Source organism: Ornithorhynchus anatinus, chromosome X5 (assembly GCF_004115215.2).
Source record: "Ornithorhynchus anatinus isolate Pmale09 chromosome X5, mOrnAna1.pri.v4, whole genome shotgun sequence".
NCBI classification, from domain to species: Eukaryota; Metazoa; Chordata; class Mammalia; order Monotremata; family Ornithorhynchidae; genus Ornithorhynchus; species Ornithorhynchus anatinus.
In genome coordinates, this window is record NC_041753.1 from 42,429,743 (window position 1) to 42,449,566 (window position 19,824).

Below are 19,824 nucleotides of genomic sequence, written 5' to 3' on the forward strand. Positions count from 1 at the left end.
GGATAAAGACACCAGAGCTGCTCATTCCCCTCCTCTGCTGCTGATTTTGCTCTTCAATCAATCAATCAATCAATGTATTTATGGAGCAGTTATGTGGGCAGAGCACTGTACTAAACATTTGGGGGGGTACAATACAGTAGAATTGGTCTATATCTCCTCCCACAAGGACTATAATTGCTACTTTCTGGTGTTTTCAGGGTTCTAGGAAGGGGGAGGAGGATGGGGATGAGGGAGAAGAGGAGAAGGAGGAGGAGGAGCACAGTCTGCATGCAGTTCTCCAACAGCAGAGCCCTGGATGAAGAGAGGCAGCAGAGGCTCCTTCAACCCAGAGCAAGGAGCTGGGTTGTTGTTGGGAGAGAGATGGTCTCCCAAGATGTGTTTCTCCTTCTGCTGCTCAAAGACAAAGGTTATCTGGATGACTGTGAGTGTGTTTGCTTAGGCCTCTGTCTGCCTGGGCCTCTAGTGCCTATGTTGGTCTCTTCCCTCTCTCTTTCTCTCTCTCTCCCTGTCGCTCCCTTTCCTGCCTTTTTGTGTCTCAATATTGGACCACTTTCTCCACCCGTAACAGAACCCCACCCTCAAATATTGGATGTAAAAGATAGTTATAGAGACCTTTCTAGTAATTAACTTCATTTTCTTTTCTTCTATTAAATGATAATGTATTAGATTGCTGATAACTTTTGAAATAATTTATTTATAAGTTCCAGCTTTTTAAAAGTGTGGGTCACATATGAATGTGTAACTGTGTGACTCATCCATAGGAATTAGTTTGACCTGCCCAGGGAAGAACTCTTTTTGTCAAGGACTAGAAAAGAAAAAATTTAATCTCATGGATAAAGAGTTTGCTCCCACAAGAGTAGATACACCTTGCAATCAGTCAGTAATATTAATATAGCCTATCCCTAAGATAAATCAAGGCAAATTAAAGTAACCCCTTTTATGGTATGAGGTAAACAATCTCTCTCAAGTAAACCAATGACAGGAGATACACATGCAACACAATAGCAACACCAGAATAAAGTAATTATCTCCACAGGGGATTGGGTGCTTTATCCCTTCAGGAGAGGTTTTATATGACTCACCCTAGGATTGAGTTTATTCCACTGACAAAATGACTAACCACTTGAGAAGCCACCTCCTTCTGAGGTGAAGAACCATTACCTCCTCCACAGGATGCTGAGCAAGGGAAGAAATCAGTCTCTCTCCATCGGTGAATAATAGGCTGATAGAAGATGAACTGGACAACACTATCGGCAGCTCCAACATAGTGAACCTGGAAGAGACAGAATGTCAGTGGTTGGGCTGTCGAGGGTTTAGAGGAAGATGCCAAGGCAAAACTGATTTGCCATGAGAAACCTGTACGTACAAAAATACTATACAAAGAAGAGTTCTAATCATTACTCATTAAGAAACAACTTAATACCTACGGGGTATTTTGATTAAGTGTCTCCAAATCTTTGTGGCTTTGGGCTTTTGGTGCTCCTCGAAGGGAAGAATGTTTACTGCCACTGGAGGCACTTTATGTAGGATTGGATTGAATCTTGTATTAGCAAGATATTGCTCTCCTGGAATTTAAAGCTTCAGTGAAACACCTACACCCCTGGTTTAATGAAATAGCTACATAATGAAATAGGATTTGAGAGAATGTAATTAAATGCCATCTAGCTTTGAGGTAGATCAAAGGGTAGGAGTGCATCAAAACTAAATAAGGGGAAAGTCACCAATTTAAATTCTGGGAGGATAGAAAATTCCTTACCTTTACACCAACACCAAGCTTAACAATAGCTTGCAATACTAGTTCAGAAATCGCATCATCATCATGAATGGTACTTATTGACTACTGAATGCAGAGCACTGTACAAGGCACTTGGGGGAATACAATGGAAGCAAGATACATAATCACTAATCCCCACATGCCTATAATCTTATGAGGTAGGCCATTTGTGTGCCGTGTGACTTTGGACAAGTCACTTAACTTCTCTGTGCCTCAGTTCCATCGTGTGTAAAATGGAGATTAAGACTGTGGGTCCTTTGTGGGACAGAGATTGTGTCCAACCCATTTAGCTCGTACCTACCCCAGCGCTTAGTACAGTGCCTGGAATACAGTACGTGCTTAACAAATACCGAAAAAAAAATTAGGTGGACAGACAAAAATGAGGTACAAATAATGTGAGCAGGAGGAAGAACAAGGATACAACAGGAAGCTGTGCAAATGCATTGGGATGAAAATAGCTGAATATGTCACCGACTACAAGAATGAATATGCCAACAAAAGTATACATAGGTACATAAATGCTGAAAAGAAGAATGAAACTTATAAATGGCAAGGATGGTGTTGGGTTGATATGACTTGGGTGGTAGGAATTTAGCAGGGAAGGCTTCCCAGAGGTGGTGGGCTTTTTGAAAAGGTTTCAAAGATGGCAAGATATATGGTCTGGTAGATTTGGGGCAGGGAGAACAGTGTGAATGTGAGGTTGTAGGCAGAAGAATAGCAAGTGAGGTACAGTGAAGAGGTGAGTTTGGGAGGAGTAAAGAGTATGACCTGGGGAGTAGTAAGTGAAGAGAACAGCTATTCAAGATGAAGAAAGCTGGTGGAGAGCCTTGAAGTCAATGGTATGGAGTTTCTGCTCAATGCAGAGGAAGATGGGTAGTTATTGAAGGTTTCTGAAGAGTGGAGAGATGTGTGCTGAGCGATACTGAAAGAAGGTGATCCATGCAGCAACTTATAGTATTGATTTGAGGGAGGAGATGTTAGAGGCAGAAGGATCAATGAAGAAATTAAAACAAGAGTTCACCTATGGTATGGGTGGTAGCTGTTTGGGTGGAGAGGAAGTGGTGGATCTGGCACATTCTTTTATGTATATTGGGAAGCTATTTTTCTATAACATTATAAAGTCTGAAATGTGCTGCTATTTTGACAGAGTTAAAGGATAACCCAGTTTGATGAAATCAGAGAAGTCAGAGGAAGAAAAGCCCTCCTTGTCCCACATAGTTCATTTCTTAAGTCAGTCACAGTCGCCAAAATGTTCTGTGTTTTCAGGTGCTTCAACCAGACCAGTCTTAAAGACTTAGAGTAGTACCCCCTCACCTTTTTTAAATTTTGAGACATCTGTCCCTTCTGGTTATGAAGACTGAAAAGCAACATAAAAGAGAAAAGATTTTAGGCAAAAAAGGATTGGGAAGAAAAATAAAAGAATTCAGACAACCTGAATTCTAGTTGGATGGAAATATGGAAAACGTGGAAAGTTTCAGAGAAAGCCTTGAAAACTTCATAAGGGGGGAGAAGGAAGAAGGAAATCCTACAGGATATGTCAGGATGGACAAGAACTCTGCTCCATTGAGAGTGTGCTAGTCTTTTTTAATTAGAGCAAGCAGTGATAGAAATTCCCTAAAGGAAAAAAAATCCAGCTGGAGCAATACAGGATCCTCCACAAATGTGAGGCCTCTTGCACAGACTAATATCATTTAGGCCTGTGTGTCAGAAACAAGATATCTAATTGCTTGCTCTGGGATACTGCATTAATCACATGGCTTGGAAGGATCTTTCTTAGCTCACAAAAATCTACAGCTCTCTTGGGAGATGTGTGGTTATGCTGGAAGCTATTAGAAGAGGTTTCTCATTTGAATACACAGAGACCAAACCTCACAGAAAGAATTTACTTTTCCTCTTTAAAAAAAAAATCAGCAAATTTACTGATAGCAGAAATACCTTTGTGGATTCCATGTCAATCAATCAATGGTATTTATTGAACACTTACTGTTTGCAGAGTGTTATATTAAGCGCTTGGGAGAGTACAATACAATTGAGTTGGTAGATACAATCCCTGCCCACAAGAAGCTTACAGTCTACAGGGGGAGAGAAACATTAAAATAAATTACAGAAAGGGGAAAGAGTAGAATAGAAGGATATTTACATAAGTTATGTGGGGCTAGGGCAATATTGCACATGATAAATTATGTAGACATCTAGATAGAGAGAAAATTCATCCAACATTCATCTCTGTGCTTCAGTTTCCTCATCTGTAAAATGGGGATTAAATCCTCTTCCCTCCATTTTGGACTGTGAGACCCAGGTGGGACAAGGACTGTGTTTAACCTGATAAACTTGTATCTACTCCAGCACTTAGAGCACTGCTTGATGCATAGTATATGCTTAACAAATACCATAAAAATAAAGAGTAAGAGGTGCAATATCAGGACTATGTACCCTTTAAGCAACTTGATACTCACCCCAGCCCCATAACAGTTACATTAATATTCTTATATACTATTTCCCCTATCCCTAATCTATTTTAATGTCTGTCTCCCCCGTACAGTGTAAACTTCTTGTAGAAGGTGATCATGTCCACAAATTCTATTGTATTGTACTCTCCCAAGCTCTTAATAGTCAGTCATTCAGTCAGTCAATAGCATTTATTGAGCACTTACTGTGTGCAGAGCACTGTACTAAGCACTTGGGAGAGTACATGGCTCAGTGGAAAGAGCACAGGCTTTGGAGTCAGGGGTCATGAGTTCGAATCCCAGATCTGCCACTTGTCAAGCTGTGTGATTGTGGGCAAGTCACTTAACTTCTCTGTGCCTCAGTTCCCTCATCTGTAAAATGGGGATGAAGACTGTGAGCCCTACGTGGGACAACCTGATTCCCGTGTCTACCCCAGCGCTTAGAACAGTGCTCTGCACATAGTAAGCGCTTAACAAATACCAACATTTTTACACTATAACAGACACATTCCCTGCCCACAGTGAGCTTACAGTTTAAAGGGGGATACAGACATTAATGTAAATAAATAAATTACAGATATGTATATAAGTGCTGTGGGGTTGGGGGAGAGGGGGTAAATAAAGGGAGCAAGTCAGGGTGATGCAGAAGGGAGTTGAAGAAAAGGAAAAGAGGGCTTGCTCAGGGAAGGCCTCTTGGAGGAGATGTGCTTTCAGTAAGGCTTTGAAGTAGGGAGAGGAGAGAGGGATCCTCTGTCGGATATGAAGGGGGGAGCATTCCAGGCCTGGGCAGGACGTGCACAAGAGGTTGGCGGTGAGGTAGATGAGATCGAGGTACAGTGAGAAGGTTAACATTAGAGGAGCAAAGTGTGCGGGCTGAGTTGTAGTAGGAGAGTAGCAAGGTGAGGTAGGAGGGGGCAGGATGATTGAGTGCTTTACAGCCAATGGCAAGGAGCTCTCTGCACACAGTAAGCACTCAATAAATACAGTTGATTGATGACTGTATAACATTACATTTCCTGATCATTTGAGAAGTCTGCATTGAAGATCTGGCTACATTACTGCTTCCCTTTAGAAGGTGAGCCCATCATTTGGATGGGCTTTGTCAGATCCTTTCTCAATTGGTAGTATCATTTATCTACAGTTAAAGTGTTTTTATTTTTCAGTTAACTTTGCCCAAACTCTCATTAATTTACCAGTCTGGAGGCAGGGCCTGGCTAAAGCTGCTGACACAGAGTTCACTTTATCTTTTCTTCTGGTGGGTTAATTATTACAGAGTGGCAGAGAGAACAGAATCATCCAAGTCCTTATCAGGATAGTAATTCTCCAGGAAATCCACTATTAATACATGGGTATGGCCTAGAGCTATTTTTTTTTAAAGTAAAACACAGACACACATGTAGTTCAGGTTCTTCCAACAGAATTAGAGTGGTATGTGGCTATGGAAAAGAGAAAGGAAAATAATAGCTGAAGATGTTTTTCTACTTCCAAGAAAGAGGCAAATCTATCGATATAAACAAAACCAAAAGTCAAAATACATCATTCATTCATTCATTCATTCAATAGTATTTATTGAGCGCTTACTATGTGCAGAGCACTGTACTAAGCGCTTGGGATGAACAAGTCGGCAACAGATAGAGACAGTCCCTGCCGTTTGACGGGCTCACAGTCTAATCGGGGGAGACGGACAGACAAGAACAATGGCACTAAACAGCATCAAGGGGAAGAACATCTCGTAAAAACAATGGCAACTAAATAGAATCAAGGCGATGTACAATTCATTAACAAAATAAATAGGGTAACGAAAATATATACAGTTGAGCGGACAAGTACAGTGCTGTGGGGATGGGAAGGGAGAGGTGGAGGAGCAGAGGGAAAAGGGGAAAATGAGGCTTTGGCTGCGGAGAGGTAAAGGGGGGATGGCAGAGGGAGTAGAGGTGGAAGAGGAGCTCAGTCTGGGAACGCCTCTTGGAGGAGGTGATTTTTAAGTAGGGTTTTGAAGAGGGAAAGAGAATCAGTTTGGCGGAGGTGAGGAGGGAGGGCGTTCCAGGACCGCGGGAGGACGTGACCCAGGGGTCGACGGCGGGATAGGCGAGACCGAGGGACGGTGAGGAGGTGGGCGGCAGAGGAGCGGAGCGTGCGAGGTGGGCGGTAGAAAGAGAGAAGGGAGGAGAGGTAGGAAGGGGCAAGGTGATGGAGAGCCTTGAAGCCTAGAGTGAGGAGTTTTTGTTTGGAGCGGAGGTCGATAGGCAACCACTGGAGTTGTTTAAGAAGGGGAGTGACATCCCCAGATCGTTTCTGCAGGAAGATGAGCTGGGCAGCGGAGTGAAGAATAGACCGGAGCGGGGCGAGAGAGGAGGAAGGGAGGTCAGAGAGAAGGCTGACACGGTAGTCTAGCCGGGATATAACGAGAGCCCGTAATAGTAAGGTAGCCGTTTGGGTGGAGAGGAAAGGGCGGATCTTGGCGATATTGTAGAGGTGAAACATGGCTCTGAGGCTGTACTTGCAGCCAAAGCTTTCTTTTAAGAACCACTGGCATAGGATCTGAGGAAGATTACAGTATTATATCATTGCTCCTTCACAACCTCACACTCTGGAACCTCCTACCCTTGAGCTGTGTTTCAGGCCCAAGCTTAGTGGACTTTTGGCCTTCCTACTGTGTTCTGTTCCTAAATCTTCCCTGACATTACTGACTACCTGGCTTGTTCTTGCTTATCACCTCTCACTGACCTGTTACAGACCTGCAGTCCTGGATTGCATCAAACAGGGATGCTGCTATCCATAACTCAGATGTTTTCCCTCAGACTTCGAGAAGCAGCATGGCCTAGTGGATAGAGCATGGGCCTGGGAGTCAGAAAGACTTGGATTCCAATTCCAGCTCTGTCACTTGTCTGCTGTGTGACCTCGGGCAAGTCACTTCACATCTCTGTGCCTCAGTTACTTCACCTGAAAAATGGGGTTTGAAACTGTGAGACCCCTGTGGGACAGGGACTGTGTCCAACACAATTTGCTTGTATTTACTCCAGCACTTAATACAGTGCCTGGCACATAGTAAACACTTAACAAATACCACAGTAATTATTATTATTACCTGTAATCGAGGCAACCTCAATGTACATGGAGCTAACATAAACAACACTGCCCCTAAATTAGAACCCAGACTCCCAGCTACAGTCCTCTGCTCCTACTTGACCTTATTGTTACCGTGTTCTCCCAGTGTCTTTTTGAAGTCTTTGTTTTGACACTTTCTTCTTGCTACTGACTCCCTTATGCCCTGTCTTCCTTGAGCAAATTTTCCAAAGCGCTGCTTTCTGAAGCCAGGGACAGGAAGACAGGGCTAAATTCTCTAAATGCTCTTGCATTCCATTTCACAAACTTCCAGGTTGTCAGTCCACCATAATCTGGCAGAAAAATCACTCCTGCTGACCTAGTTCTTTTCTTCTTCCTTAGTGGAAACCATCATAAAGGACCTAAAATTCCTCACAGAAATTATAGGGCGGGGATCACGTCCTTTGCCTCTGTGGTACTCTCCCAAGTGCTTAGCACAGCCCTCGGGACACAGTAAGCCCTTAATAAATACTACTACTTGAAGGTGAGCTCTGACAAATTCCCAATCACAGTTAACTACTCAAATTATTCAAAATTTTTTTCCCAATGATGATTGCACATTTGCTCCCCAGCATGGAAGGCAGACCCCTTTCACCTTCTAAATTATCTCTCAACCTGCTCAGGTAATTCAAACATAGCTCCAGCTTTTTCCCATCTATGTGATCAATCTATCAATCATATTTATGGAGTGCTTACTATTTGCAGAGCAGTGTATTAAGCCCTCGGGAGAGTACCTTATAACAGAGTTGGTCAGCATGTTCCCTGCTCACAAGGAGTTTACAGTCTAGAGGGAGTGACAGACATTAAAATAAATTATGGATATAATAATAATAATAATGTTGGTATTTAAGCGCTTACTATGTGCAGAGCACTGTTCTAAGCGCTGGGGTAGATACAGGGTAATCAGGTTGCCCCACGTGGGGCTCACAGTCTTAGTCCCCATTTTACAGATGAGGTAACTGAGGCACAGAGAAGTGAAGTGACTTGCCCACAGTCACACAGCTGAGAGGTGGCAGAGCCAGGATTCGAACCCATGAACTCTGGCTCTCAAGCCCGTGCTCTTTCCACTGAGCCACGCTGCTGCTCTATGTACATAAGGGCTGTGGGGCCGAGGGCAGGGTGAATAAAGGGGACAAATTCAAGTACAAGGATGATGTAGAAGGAAGTGGGCATAGGAAAAAAATAAAATTCACACCTTTCTTACCTAGCTAAAATTATTAGAGAGCTTCAGAAGATCCACTAATCCTCCAAAGGTAAAAGGGAGGAAAATGCACTTGAGACCTTTTCAGTTAAAATCACATAGTCAGCCGAGGCTCTATTTTATACTCAGATTGTTATTTTGCTTATTTCGATCACCAGTTTCTTCTGATGAATCTCTGATACAACATCTAAACTACTGAAATTCAAAAGTCTCACGTTTCCTTTCTCTCTAAATCATTCAGGTGAAATGTTCTTCTGAAAATGTTCTTGATGTTAGCAATCCTGGCAATGTTCTCTCTGTCAGTGTTTTACATTTTATAAAGTAATTTCTTCTCTTCAGAATTAATTTCTTCTCTTCAGAATCAATCAGTGGTAATTATTGAGGGCTAACTGTGTGCAGAGCACTGTACTAAACACTTGGAAGAGTACAGTACAATAGAGTTGGTAGACACTTTACTGCCCACAAGGAGCTTACAATCTAGAGGGGAAGACTGAAAATAAATATATTTAAAAATAAATATATTATGGAAAGCAAGCCTGGCCATTTGTGTTGCTCATATTCTCTCCCCTATTTTCAGCAAAATATTTAGGACACTATGACAAGGTCACTTAGCTTTGAGATGTCTTAGACTAATTCATGAAAGGGGAGCAATATTTCTTCTAATCCGTGTTGTTTCCCTGGTTCAATATTGATTCCTAGCTTCTTGTGTGGCCTTGGGCAAATTCATTCAATTTGCTATGCCTATTTTCCCCATTCTAACATAGGGCTAATCATGCTTGCCATCATTTACTTCACAGGGATTTTGTGAGGATTACTGGCATAATGGCTGTAAAGTACTTTGAGCTTCTTGGCAGGAAGGCCACCATATAAAATCACACTTTTGTTTTGTGTATTCAGTGTTGTGAGATCCACCAGCAAACCGTGCCAAAGGAACTGCAAAATAAATCTGTTATTACTGTAAACTTTGGATTTCCCATTAAAATTATTTATTTCAATTTCCAACTGAGTCCCCAGAATGCATGTCTACCCTGATTTTTTAGAGTAGCCAGCAATTATTGCACTTGAATTACCATTATTTTGGATTGGGTTATATGGAAGCCAGATTATTTGCAGGTATCCCAATGCCATAGGTAAATTCAAGTGCATGCAGTTGTGTAGGACAACTTGAGTAGGACTTGTGAGTAAGGCTTTGTGTTTATGACGCTTTTGCCACATATAGTTTCACATATAGAGAGTATAACATACGCCTCAAAATAGGGTAAAATTGAACTCTGTGTCTATTTAGAATCTAAGAAATGTCACACTCGGTTAGAATGTGGGTTAGTGGATAGAACATGGGCCTGGGAGTCAGAAGGATGTAGGTTCTAATCCAAGCTCTGCCACTTGTCTGCTGTATGACCTTGGGCAAGTCACTCAACATCTCTGTGCCTCAGTTACCACATCTGTAAAATGAGGATTAAGACTATAAGTCCCATGTGGTGCAGGGACTGTGTGCAACCTAATTATTTTGTATCTCCCCCAGTGCTTAGTATGGTACCTGACACATAAGTGCTTAAATACCACAATTATTATTATTATTACTAATAATGATCCCTCCAGCATAATGACAGCAAAGGACACAAGAGTATGGTAATTGCTCTCCTGGGCAGCAGTCCTCATTGTTCGGGATGAACCTTAGCACATCCCTAACTTTTTTTTTTTACTAAAGAACCCACTATGGATTTAAAGTCCATGAGTTAATCTAAAGATTTCCTAAACCCATTATTCATATCTTTTGCCTTCCCAAATTTCAGAAGAAATAAATTCCACATATTTATTACATGGAATAATGTGGAAAGTAGTACCTCCTTCTTTTAGTTTTGAAACTACCACTTCCAAATTTCAGAGAGTGCTTCCTACTTTTGCTATTATGGGATTTTGCGAGCAACAATTCCATGATCACCCTCTACGTACTTACCATGAATTGTTTGCAGAAGAACAGGTTTTCCTGGGAAGCAAATCAGTGCCTTCAAGCTAGGATTTCTCAGGGATGGAGGAAAGTACCTATCTCAGCAGATTTTTAAGTCCGTTCTTATGTATTCGAAAAATACTACACTGCAGTTGTATCGATTATTGGCAGGGCAATCATGTCACTTGGAATAAGCCGATGGTCAAGTGTCTATAGGTCTTGCTCTAGAGACAGATATCTCTGTGTAAGATTAAGAAGGGCAATGCTGAGGGAAGGTAGGCAATTGAAATGACATATAAGGGATATAAAACAAATGCCTGTGCTTCTGGATCATTGCCAAATTACAAAACGATAAGAATCTCTGGTGGATACATGGGATATTTCATATGTGAATTCTTTGTAAAACAGGCTGTAAACAACATAGAGCAATATAAACTTTTTTTCCAAAAAGGTGAAATTTATTTCCCCTCAATTTACTTTCATAGAATCATATTTATTGAGTGCTTACTGTATGCAAAGCACTGTACAAAGCACACAACCTACATTGTCTCTTTTGGCTGAAAGAGATCTTGAAGGATCATTTAGTGTCTTCATTTAATTTCAGACACAGCCACATTTAAATAAACCATCCAGAAGAATGAGAATATCCTATTTTTAAAGAGTTCCAGAGGAGAAGAAACACAACCCCCTTCAGGACAGATGACTATTCTGAGCTATTTGAACACATAGCTCTAGATCAGAACCTTGAACCTATTGTCAATTATTAACTGGTATTTACTAAGTGCTTGTGTGTGCAGAGCACTGTACTGAACACTTGGAAACGTACATACAATAAAGATGGTAGATGTGATCCCTGCCCACAAAGAGCTTACAGTCTCCAGGGAGAGAGAGACATTAAAATAAATGACATAGGGTAAATGGTAGAGTAAAAGGATATGTAGAGAAGTGTTGTGGGACTGGGGTTAGCATCGAAGTGCTTAAGGGGTACACAGCCAAGTGCATAATCTACAGTGAGGAGAAGGTGGATAGGATGGGATTTTAGGTGGGCTTTGAAGGTGGGGAGAGTGGTGAACATTTGGATATGAAGGGGGAGGAAGTTCCAAGCCTGAGGAAGAAAGTGGGCTAAGAGTTAGAGGTGAGATAGACAAGATCAAGGTTGGAGAGTAGGCTAGCTTTAGAGAAGCGAAGTGTGTGGCCTGGGCTGTAGTAAGACATCAGTGAAGTAAGGTAGGATGGGTCAGTTGGATCATCCCAATTATTTAGTTTTAACTTTCAAGCACACCAATGCTTCCAGACCACCTGGGAAATTTCAGGACAGTTCCGTAAGCCATTACAGTGTATTCAATGGTACTTTAATGGTCTCATGTTAATGCACTTCTGAAGTTCCAAATTTTTGTGGTGGGAGATTCTGAGCAACTAAAAATGTATTAAGCTGTCTATGGAATCATGACCTATCTCTGGTTAATTTGCTTCCTAATAGTTTCATGTTCACCATGAGATTCAGTGGTTGGCTTCTGAACTGGATTTAATTGAAATACCATCTTCTGAAAGACAGAATATGATAGTTCGGGGCATTACTTCAGATCAATATCAATGCTTATCACGTTGTCCAATTCAGTGTTCTTATTTCCAACTGCCACAAGGTCATCAAGCATCAGCTTAAATCAAATGTCCTCTAGCTCCAGACCTCATGATGAAAAATGTATAGAATCCTGGAAATGATACAAGTTTTACAGCTTTACAGCTGAAATCCTTCAGATCCTTCTGACTTACTGAAGAAACAAAGGGCAGGGGGGTGGGAGGGTGGGGGGGAAGAAATTTTATTTTACTCTGATTCCCAAATGTTCTCCTGAGGTGTGTGTGTTTTCCCTAAAAAAGGGGAAAAGTGTCTCCAGCAATGTGTTTTACATTACTGTGAAGAATAGGGAAGCATTGATGGGAGGAAACAATTTCAGTTTTGTTGCCAATGCAACAGAAAGCAGAACTTTCAAGTAGAACCATGACAACTGAACCAAAAACAACCTCCATGCTATCATCAGTGTCTATGCATTTGAGTTGCATTATAGGCTATGTATACCAGCCAATCAAGGATGTTTACAAGTTACTTACCTTAGTATTAAGTCAATTTTTCTAATTGAATTTGTGTCTGCCTTCAGATCCCTAAACCTATCGCGCTCTGCCTTGCCTAAAAAAGTAGATACAAGTGTTTCCCTGAAACCTTAAATATGTCAGCTATTTACTTTTCAATCGAGTAATCCAAAAAAGGGCAGACTGTAGCCTGTTAAATATCATAGAATTAAACAATACTTGGGAAAAGTAGGCTTTCCAAGTTTTCCATCACTTTCTTTATCTCTTTAGGGACAGTATATTACTTTGTTTGAAGATTTTTGATTTAAACAGGCCATTAGAGAGATGGATGTTTCTCACCTTGACAGTGAAATCTGCAGAGAGAGGCCCAACCATTCTCAGTATCTCTTTGTCCGGAAACTTCTGGAAGTCAACACTAGAATTGTCCACAAGAAATGTGCCTGTAGAGCTGAGACTATTTTCACCTTTTGTTCCCTGGAGAGTCTTGGTTTCCAGATCTACAAACAAAAACAAAACAAGAAGAGAGTAAGACACTCCCAAAACCACCACAGCTTCCGTAGCACGGACACATTAGTCATTCCCCAAATCTACGACTAAATGGAGAACAGAATCTCTTCATTTAAACGGCTGGGAAATATTCTTGGGATTCAAAAGGTTTACACACACACACACACACACACACACACACACAATCTTAATTACTCAGGGAATGATTAACCAGTGTGTGAATTACCCAGGATCCTGGCTTTTCCTCTCATCTGCTGCCTGCCCTGTATTCATTTCACTATTTAGAACTTTCCTAGAGGATGAACAGAGACACTAGTACATTTGCTGCTTATCAGCAACGCAGATAAGAATTGGTGGGAGAAGACATTAAAATTATTGGTTAATATGAAACTGAAGTATTATCTGTAGATTTCCCCTTCCTGTCACTTACTATGTGCGTAATCATTAAACACTAATCTTAAAACCTGCCTCTTGGCTCTCCCTTTTATTTTTGCCATAATTTCTATGTTTGGAAACTTTTTTGGAGTGGGTCTGATAGTATGTCCTGATCTGAGTGACCTGATCCCTACTATTCTCCGGAGTTTAGGTAGTAGCTTGTATGTTTGGGGAAATGCTACTGTACGCTACTTATGGGCAGGGATCGTGTCTAGCGACTCTACTGTATTGTATTCTACCAAGCACTTAGTTTAGTGCTCTCTCAGGCAATCAGTTATTGGTATTTACTGAGAGCTTACCATGTGCAGAGTACAATACTAAGCACTTGGGAGAGTACAATACAACAATAAACAGACATATTCCACTCCCACAATGAGCTTACAGTAAGCGCTCAATTAATACCATTGATTGACTAATAATAGGTTCAGGGTCAAATATGATCGACTGAGAGTTCTAATCTACATTACCCCACATTTAAAAAAACACCCCCAAAACAGTTCAATTCTACAGATCAATCAATTGTAAGTAATGAGAGCTTATTGTGTGCAGGGCACTGTACTAAGCAATCGGGAGAGTATGATACAATGGAATTGGTTAGACATGTTACAGTGTAGATTCTGAAACTTGTGATGTTTGTATCGTTGTATGACTGGGAAATTTTGAAACAATGTCCTATATCATTTGTCAGCTGTGTTTACCACACAAATAATCAAAGTTACTTTTGGGAGCCTCCTAAACAAGTCTAATTTTAAATTATAATACATCATAGGTGGTATATGAGCTGTAGGTGGTATGTGAGCTGATGGACAGAATACTGGATCGGGAAGCAAAATACCTGGATTGTACTACCATTTTATGATTTAGGGAAATGAATAGCGGCAGTTTCTTCCTATGCAAAATGAAGAAACATTTCACCAGATGACAGTGTGCAAAGTGCTTGGTTTCTCTATATCAAAACTTATCTTTTGCAAAGTTTGAAGTCCAACCCATATTTGGTATACAACATTTTTAGTTGTATATACTTGGTAAATATTTTTTAACTCGGGGGGTAAAAATGAACAGCTTGTATTTGTTCAAAGTTAATTCAACATGGACAGAAAATTGGTATAATAAAAACCACACTTTACCCTCCAACCCCACAAGGATAAGGTGGCAAATACATTCTGAACCTGAGATAGAGATGTTATGTTGCTAAAAAAGGAATCCTGGAGTCACAGCTTACAAGCAGAACTACAGTAGCATGAAATCTTTTCACTACACTATAGAATCACTATACTGATTAGGCCCAAATTTGAAAGTCATGTCCATTTGGGCCTTTCAAATTCAGACTGCAAAAAATGTGAAGAGAGCTCAGAGGAAAGCAGGAAAAATAACTGTGAGGTTGTAAAAGAGACCTGGAAAATTTTGAGCCCAAAGATATAAAGGTAAGGGAAGAGTTAATAACCATCTTCAATTACATAAAAGTTTATTAACATGAAATACATGTTATCCTCTGTACTACACTCAGGTCAGAACATGGATAATTCCCTAACTACAGGGCTGCTAGACATTAGAATGGGTTCATAAGCAAGTTTAGGAAGGTATCTTGAAGGTACTCAATACACTTTAATCGATTATGAAGTTGGTGATGATATCATCTTTAAAATAATCACTTGTATTTATTGAGCGCTTACTGTGTGCAGAGCACTGTACTAAGCGCTTGGAAAGTACAATTCGGCAACAGATAGAAACAATCTCTACCCAACAACGGGCTCACAGTCTAGAAGATAGACCCTGGTTTTCCTCCTCCTCTAGACTACAAGCTCATTATGGGCAGGGAACATGCCTGCTAGTCTGTTGTATTGTACTCTACCGAGCACTTAATACAGTGCCCTGAACATAGTAAGAGCTCAATGAATACCACTGATTGATTTTCCTGAAGTAATTTAGGTTAGGATTTTCCTAAGGGAGGAGAGTTGACTGCGCACCAAAGAGTTCTAGATGTAGGCTTATGTCCTCTAAGTTCCGGGGTGCATTAACAGGCTGAAAATGATTTTTTCCAGAGCACCAAATTCCCTGCAAATGGAGCTATAACCTAATCCCATTCTGCCATAAATTAGTCCAGATTTCCAAGGTGGTGGTGGTGTGTGAAGTTGAACCAACTAGTCCATTTTAGTCAAGTCAGTCCTAGTGTGAAGAACCCTTGGGAATCTAAAGTGATTTCAGGTCCTTCTCAGAATTTCAAGCCCATTCTAGGGAGGGACTGGGCTACTGCTAGAGGAATGAGTTTAGAGTCCCAGAACTCCTCTGTCAGCTGAGATCTCTAAGCTCATTCCTCTAAAAGTGGGCCAGGCCTACCCAAGTCTTCTGGTCGTTGGGGTCTGGGGACCCCTATGATGGGAAATTTGCTTAATATTGGGTTGGGATATCTCCTCACAGTGGGATAGGCAATTTCTCTGGATGCTAGGTCATAGGGCAGAAGTTCAAAAATGTTCCAAGACAGATTATATGCATAAGGCTATTAGGCAAATGGCCAAATTCTCTTAGGAGTGTCTGATCCAGGTCCCATGGCCTTCACTGGAATGAAATATAAAGAAAATTTTGTACCAAAGGGAGACTCTTCCTTGGATACACCTATATTGAAAATGACACTGATTAGAGTGGGAAATTGGATAGTCCATATTTTAATAAGAATTTAAAGCAGGATGGCTTAGTGGAAAGAGCACGGGCTTGGTAGTCAGAGGTCATGGGTTCTAATCCAGGCTCTGCCTCTTGTTAGCTGTGTGACTTTGAGCAAGTCACTTTACTTCTCTGTGCCTCAGTTCCCTCATCTGTAAAGTGGGGATTAAGACTGTGAGCCCCACGTGGGACAACCTGATCACCTTGTATCTCCCCCAGTGCTTAGAACAGTGCTTGGCACATAGTAAGTACTTAACAAATGCCATCATTATTATTAGTAATAACACCTTTTGACTGTGTACTTTTCATTTTTTTCATTTTTCCCAAACTCTGTCAAACCAATTATTTCATTAGAATAATTAAATAACCTTCTACCGTTCCACACAGTTGTTTATGGAGATGCAGCTATTTACTCATCTTACAAAAGAGGAAATTGAAGCAAAAAGCAGTTAAGTGACTTGCCCAAGGTCCCACAGCAGACCAGTGGAAGAATTAACCACTGGTTTGCTGTGGTACCTTGGGCAAGTTATTTAACATCTATGGGCCTCAGTTACCTTATCTATTATCTGATTAACCTGTACCTAACCCAGCACTTAATACAGTGCCTGGCACATAGTAAGCAATTAAATACCATTTAAACAAGAAAACTGGGATCAGAAGCAGTGTAACCTAGTGGAAATAGCAGGGGCCCAGGAGTCAGAGGGCCTGGATTCTCATCCCTGCTCTACCACTTATCTGCTGTGTTACCTTGGCCAAGTCATTTAACTTCTCTGTGCCTCAGTTCCCTCATCTGCAAAATGAGGATTCAATACCTGTTCTCCCTCCTACCTAGACTGTGAGCCCCATGTGGGAGCTGATTATCTTGTCTCTATCTCAGAGCATAGTACAGTGCTTGGCATGTAATAAGTGCTTAACAAATACCACATTCCTTATTATTATTGTCATTATTAGAACTCAGCTCATCTGACTCCCAGCTCTCTGATCTTTCTACTGGGCCACACTGCTTCCCCTACCTGACAGTTAGTTGGATGGTTAACTTGAACCAGTCTGTTTTTCTGATGTTTTATCACTGACATGATGCTGGCCACTAGTGTATCCTTGGAGGCTAATATACTTAAAAAAATAAATTCTCCTTTTTTATCTTTCCTCTGAGTTCTTGTTTTTGAGGGAAGCCTGCCAGTTCCTTGATTTGTGATGACCCTGACTCAGCTATTTCATTTAAATCCGACCCTGTATTGAGAGAGGGGCTGCCGCCCAGGCAATCAGCTGCACTACCCTGCTCAGTTCTCAAAGGGAAAAAAGAATGGTTTGAATGGTTACAGTTCACTCGCATATATAATCTTCTGGCATGTGAACACCATATTTTATAGAGTTGTCCCAAACTAGAAATGAACTCGGATCCACATAAGGTGTGTTAACCACATCCCTTGCCTAGGTCTGAACTGCACTGCGCTTCACTTGCAATCTTCCGTCACATACCAAAGTAAAATGGCTTTTCTTTTAAGAGAGCACAACTGGCTTTCTCATTTTACTCTTTCAGGTCACTATCTGTCTCCTGAAAATCTTTCCCTGCTTGCATCTTTGGTATTATCTCATTGATAATTCAACTGCCAAAAGATGATGCTTATTATCAAGCTTATGTTAATATGTGTATAGAAGGGAAGAAAACACAACTAATACACTGGAAGAAAGGAACAATCATAGTCAAGGAGACCAGAAATGCTCAAGTGACTATTTAAAATAAAGTACTTTGGCCAAACAACTCTTAAGTAAATATCAATTGTATTTGATCTGCCCCAAATCCTGGTCTACAGCCCATAGTTTTCTGGTTTTAATTCACAACTTTACATCTAAACAAGCATTAAAAATGATGACTATGTACTGCTATTATTGAACAAACTAAAGATCATTTGCAATCACTGGTCTGCTATCTGGTTTCCTGGCTCTTTATCATTACTACTTGTCTTTAATCCTGCTTCCTAATTTGTGTCATGCTAGCATACTAGGAATCGACTTCTGGAAAGATATCTTTAGTTGAACACATATGACCACAGCTCACTCCTCTGATGGTTCTTCTTACATTTTCCTGTTAAAAACTTTATTTCTTTCATGCTGCTCTGATGGGGAATGGCAGAGAGGAGGGAAATTTAGGAGGGTAAGGAGGGGACATGAGAAAGGACTAGAGAAAGAAAGAACAGAAACGTGTTAAACTCGTGAACAACAACCTAAGAGGACATAATCTGTACTTTACAATATTCTTGTGGGAAGAGATAACACAGAAGCTTTCACCAGCAAAGGAGAAAGTCAAAAGATAAACAAAAATTCTCAAAATACTATCTTATGATGGGACAGAGAGATTTGCATTCTTATGTTTTAATTTATGTTGGAAAGAATGAACTAAACCAAAATAAATCCAAATCCTAAAAATAAAGACCATACTAGGATAATTTTAAGAAAACAACAACTCAGTTTACTTACACAAGTGGTCAGGTCCTTTCAAGACAAGGCGAATATGTCTGCTTCCATAGGGAATAGCAACCACTGTATCATCCACTGAGGAGAAACAAAAATAAAATCAAGCCTTATGCCCCCATTTACTTTAAAACAAGCCTTAAAATATGAAGATGAAAGCCAAATGTGAAATCGAATATGAAAATAAAAACCAGGAAACAAATAAAGCAAATAAAACTTCACAAAAAGCAAGTCCAGTAGTCAGCTAGTAGGGAATTTTTTTCAAGTTACCATTAAAAATATGAGTCCTGTCTGATTCACTCCATGACGCATTTGTTTATTTTCATTTTATATTTGCCTGTAAAACAGATTTCACCTCACATCGATAATTCATTTGGACTTGTTCGGAAGTAAAAAAATAAAATAAACGCAGTTCAACCTTCAAAGGAAGAACTTAAAATATAAAATTCTGAAATTATCTCTGAAATTACTTAGGAGAACAAAAAGAAGCAATTGAATTCTTGCCGCGTTCTACTTTTTAATATATCCTTAGCATTTGCAGTTTGGCAAAGGGGTAAACTAGACACCCCCAAACTCGGCCATAAAACTCCCTAGATCACATGTCCCTAGTAGGTGCTGCAGTTGGACCCTAGATGCAGGGCAACTGCAAAACATCTCTGAGCTCAGTGTAAAATGCAGAGACTTTATGCCCTCCTACACAATATACCTTTGTCTGGTTTCTCCCTCTGTAGATGTACCAGTTCCTTTTTTTTCCAAGGCATGCTCAGCTCTGCCTGGATTCTTACAATTGATACTTTCTAAAAGGATTCTGGGTGACACAATAAGGGGCAGGAATGCTGTATCTTTGGTATATCCCATACAACTGCTAGCCTCACTGTGAGCATTCAACATAGGGTAAGCAACCACTCCAGTGAATGTTACAGCCCTTCCTCCCAAAATCCTAAATGTATTATGACTACTGGTTCCCCTCTATCCACGTGTTTGTCGATCCCTTCTAAAACTCAGCAGATTATTTAGGAATAATTTCACCTAACAGAAACTATGCTGTTTTTCCTCCTTTCCAGGTTGTGTTTTTCTAAACACTTAATGATCCTAAACTTGAATTATGGATTCAACTGCTTTGGATTCTGTGGATTCAACTTCTCACTATGACAGGAGTGATACGTAGATACGTACCTGTCTATAGTTC

At 40.6% G+C, this 19,824-nt stretch overlaps 1 protein-coding gene across 2 annotated transcripts in view; it reads right to left on the reverse strand.

Annotated features, from left to right (window-relative positions):
- The window catches only part of ADAMTSL1 (ADAMTS like 1), a 320,400-nt gene that overhangs the window by 171,559 nt on the left and 129,017 nt on the right, over nt 1–19,824 (reverse strand). For both annotated transcript variants that reach the window (XM_039910787.1, XM_029055244.2), the window contains exons 6-8: nt 18,642–18,716; nt 12,903–13,060; nt 1,162–1,273 (exon numbers count right to left, since the gene is read on the reverse strand). In XM_039910787.1, the coding sequence (XP_039766721.1) occupies nt 1,162–1,273; nt 12,903–13,060; nt 18,642–18,716 (345 nt within the window). The remainder of the gene's footprint in view (nt 1–1,161; nt 1,274–12,902; nt 13,061–18,641; nt 18,717–19,824) is intronic.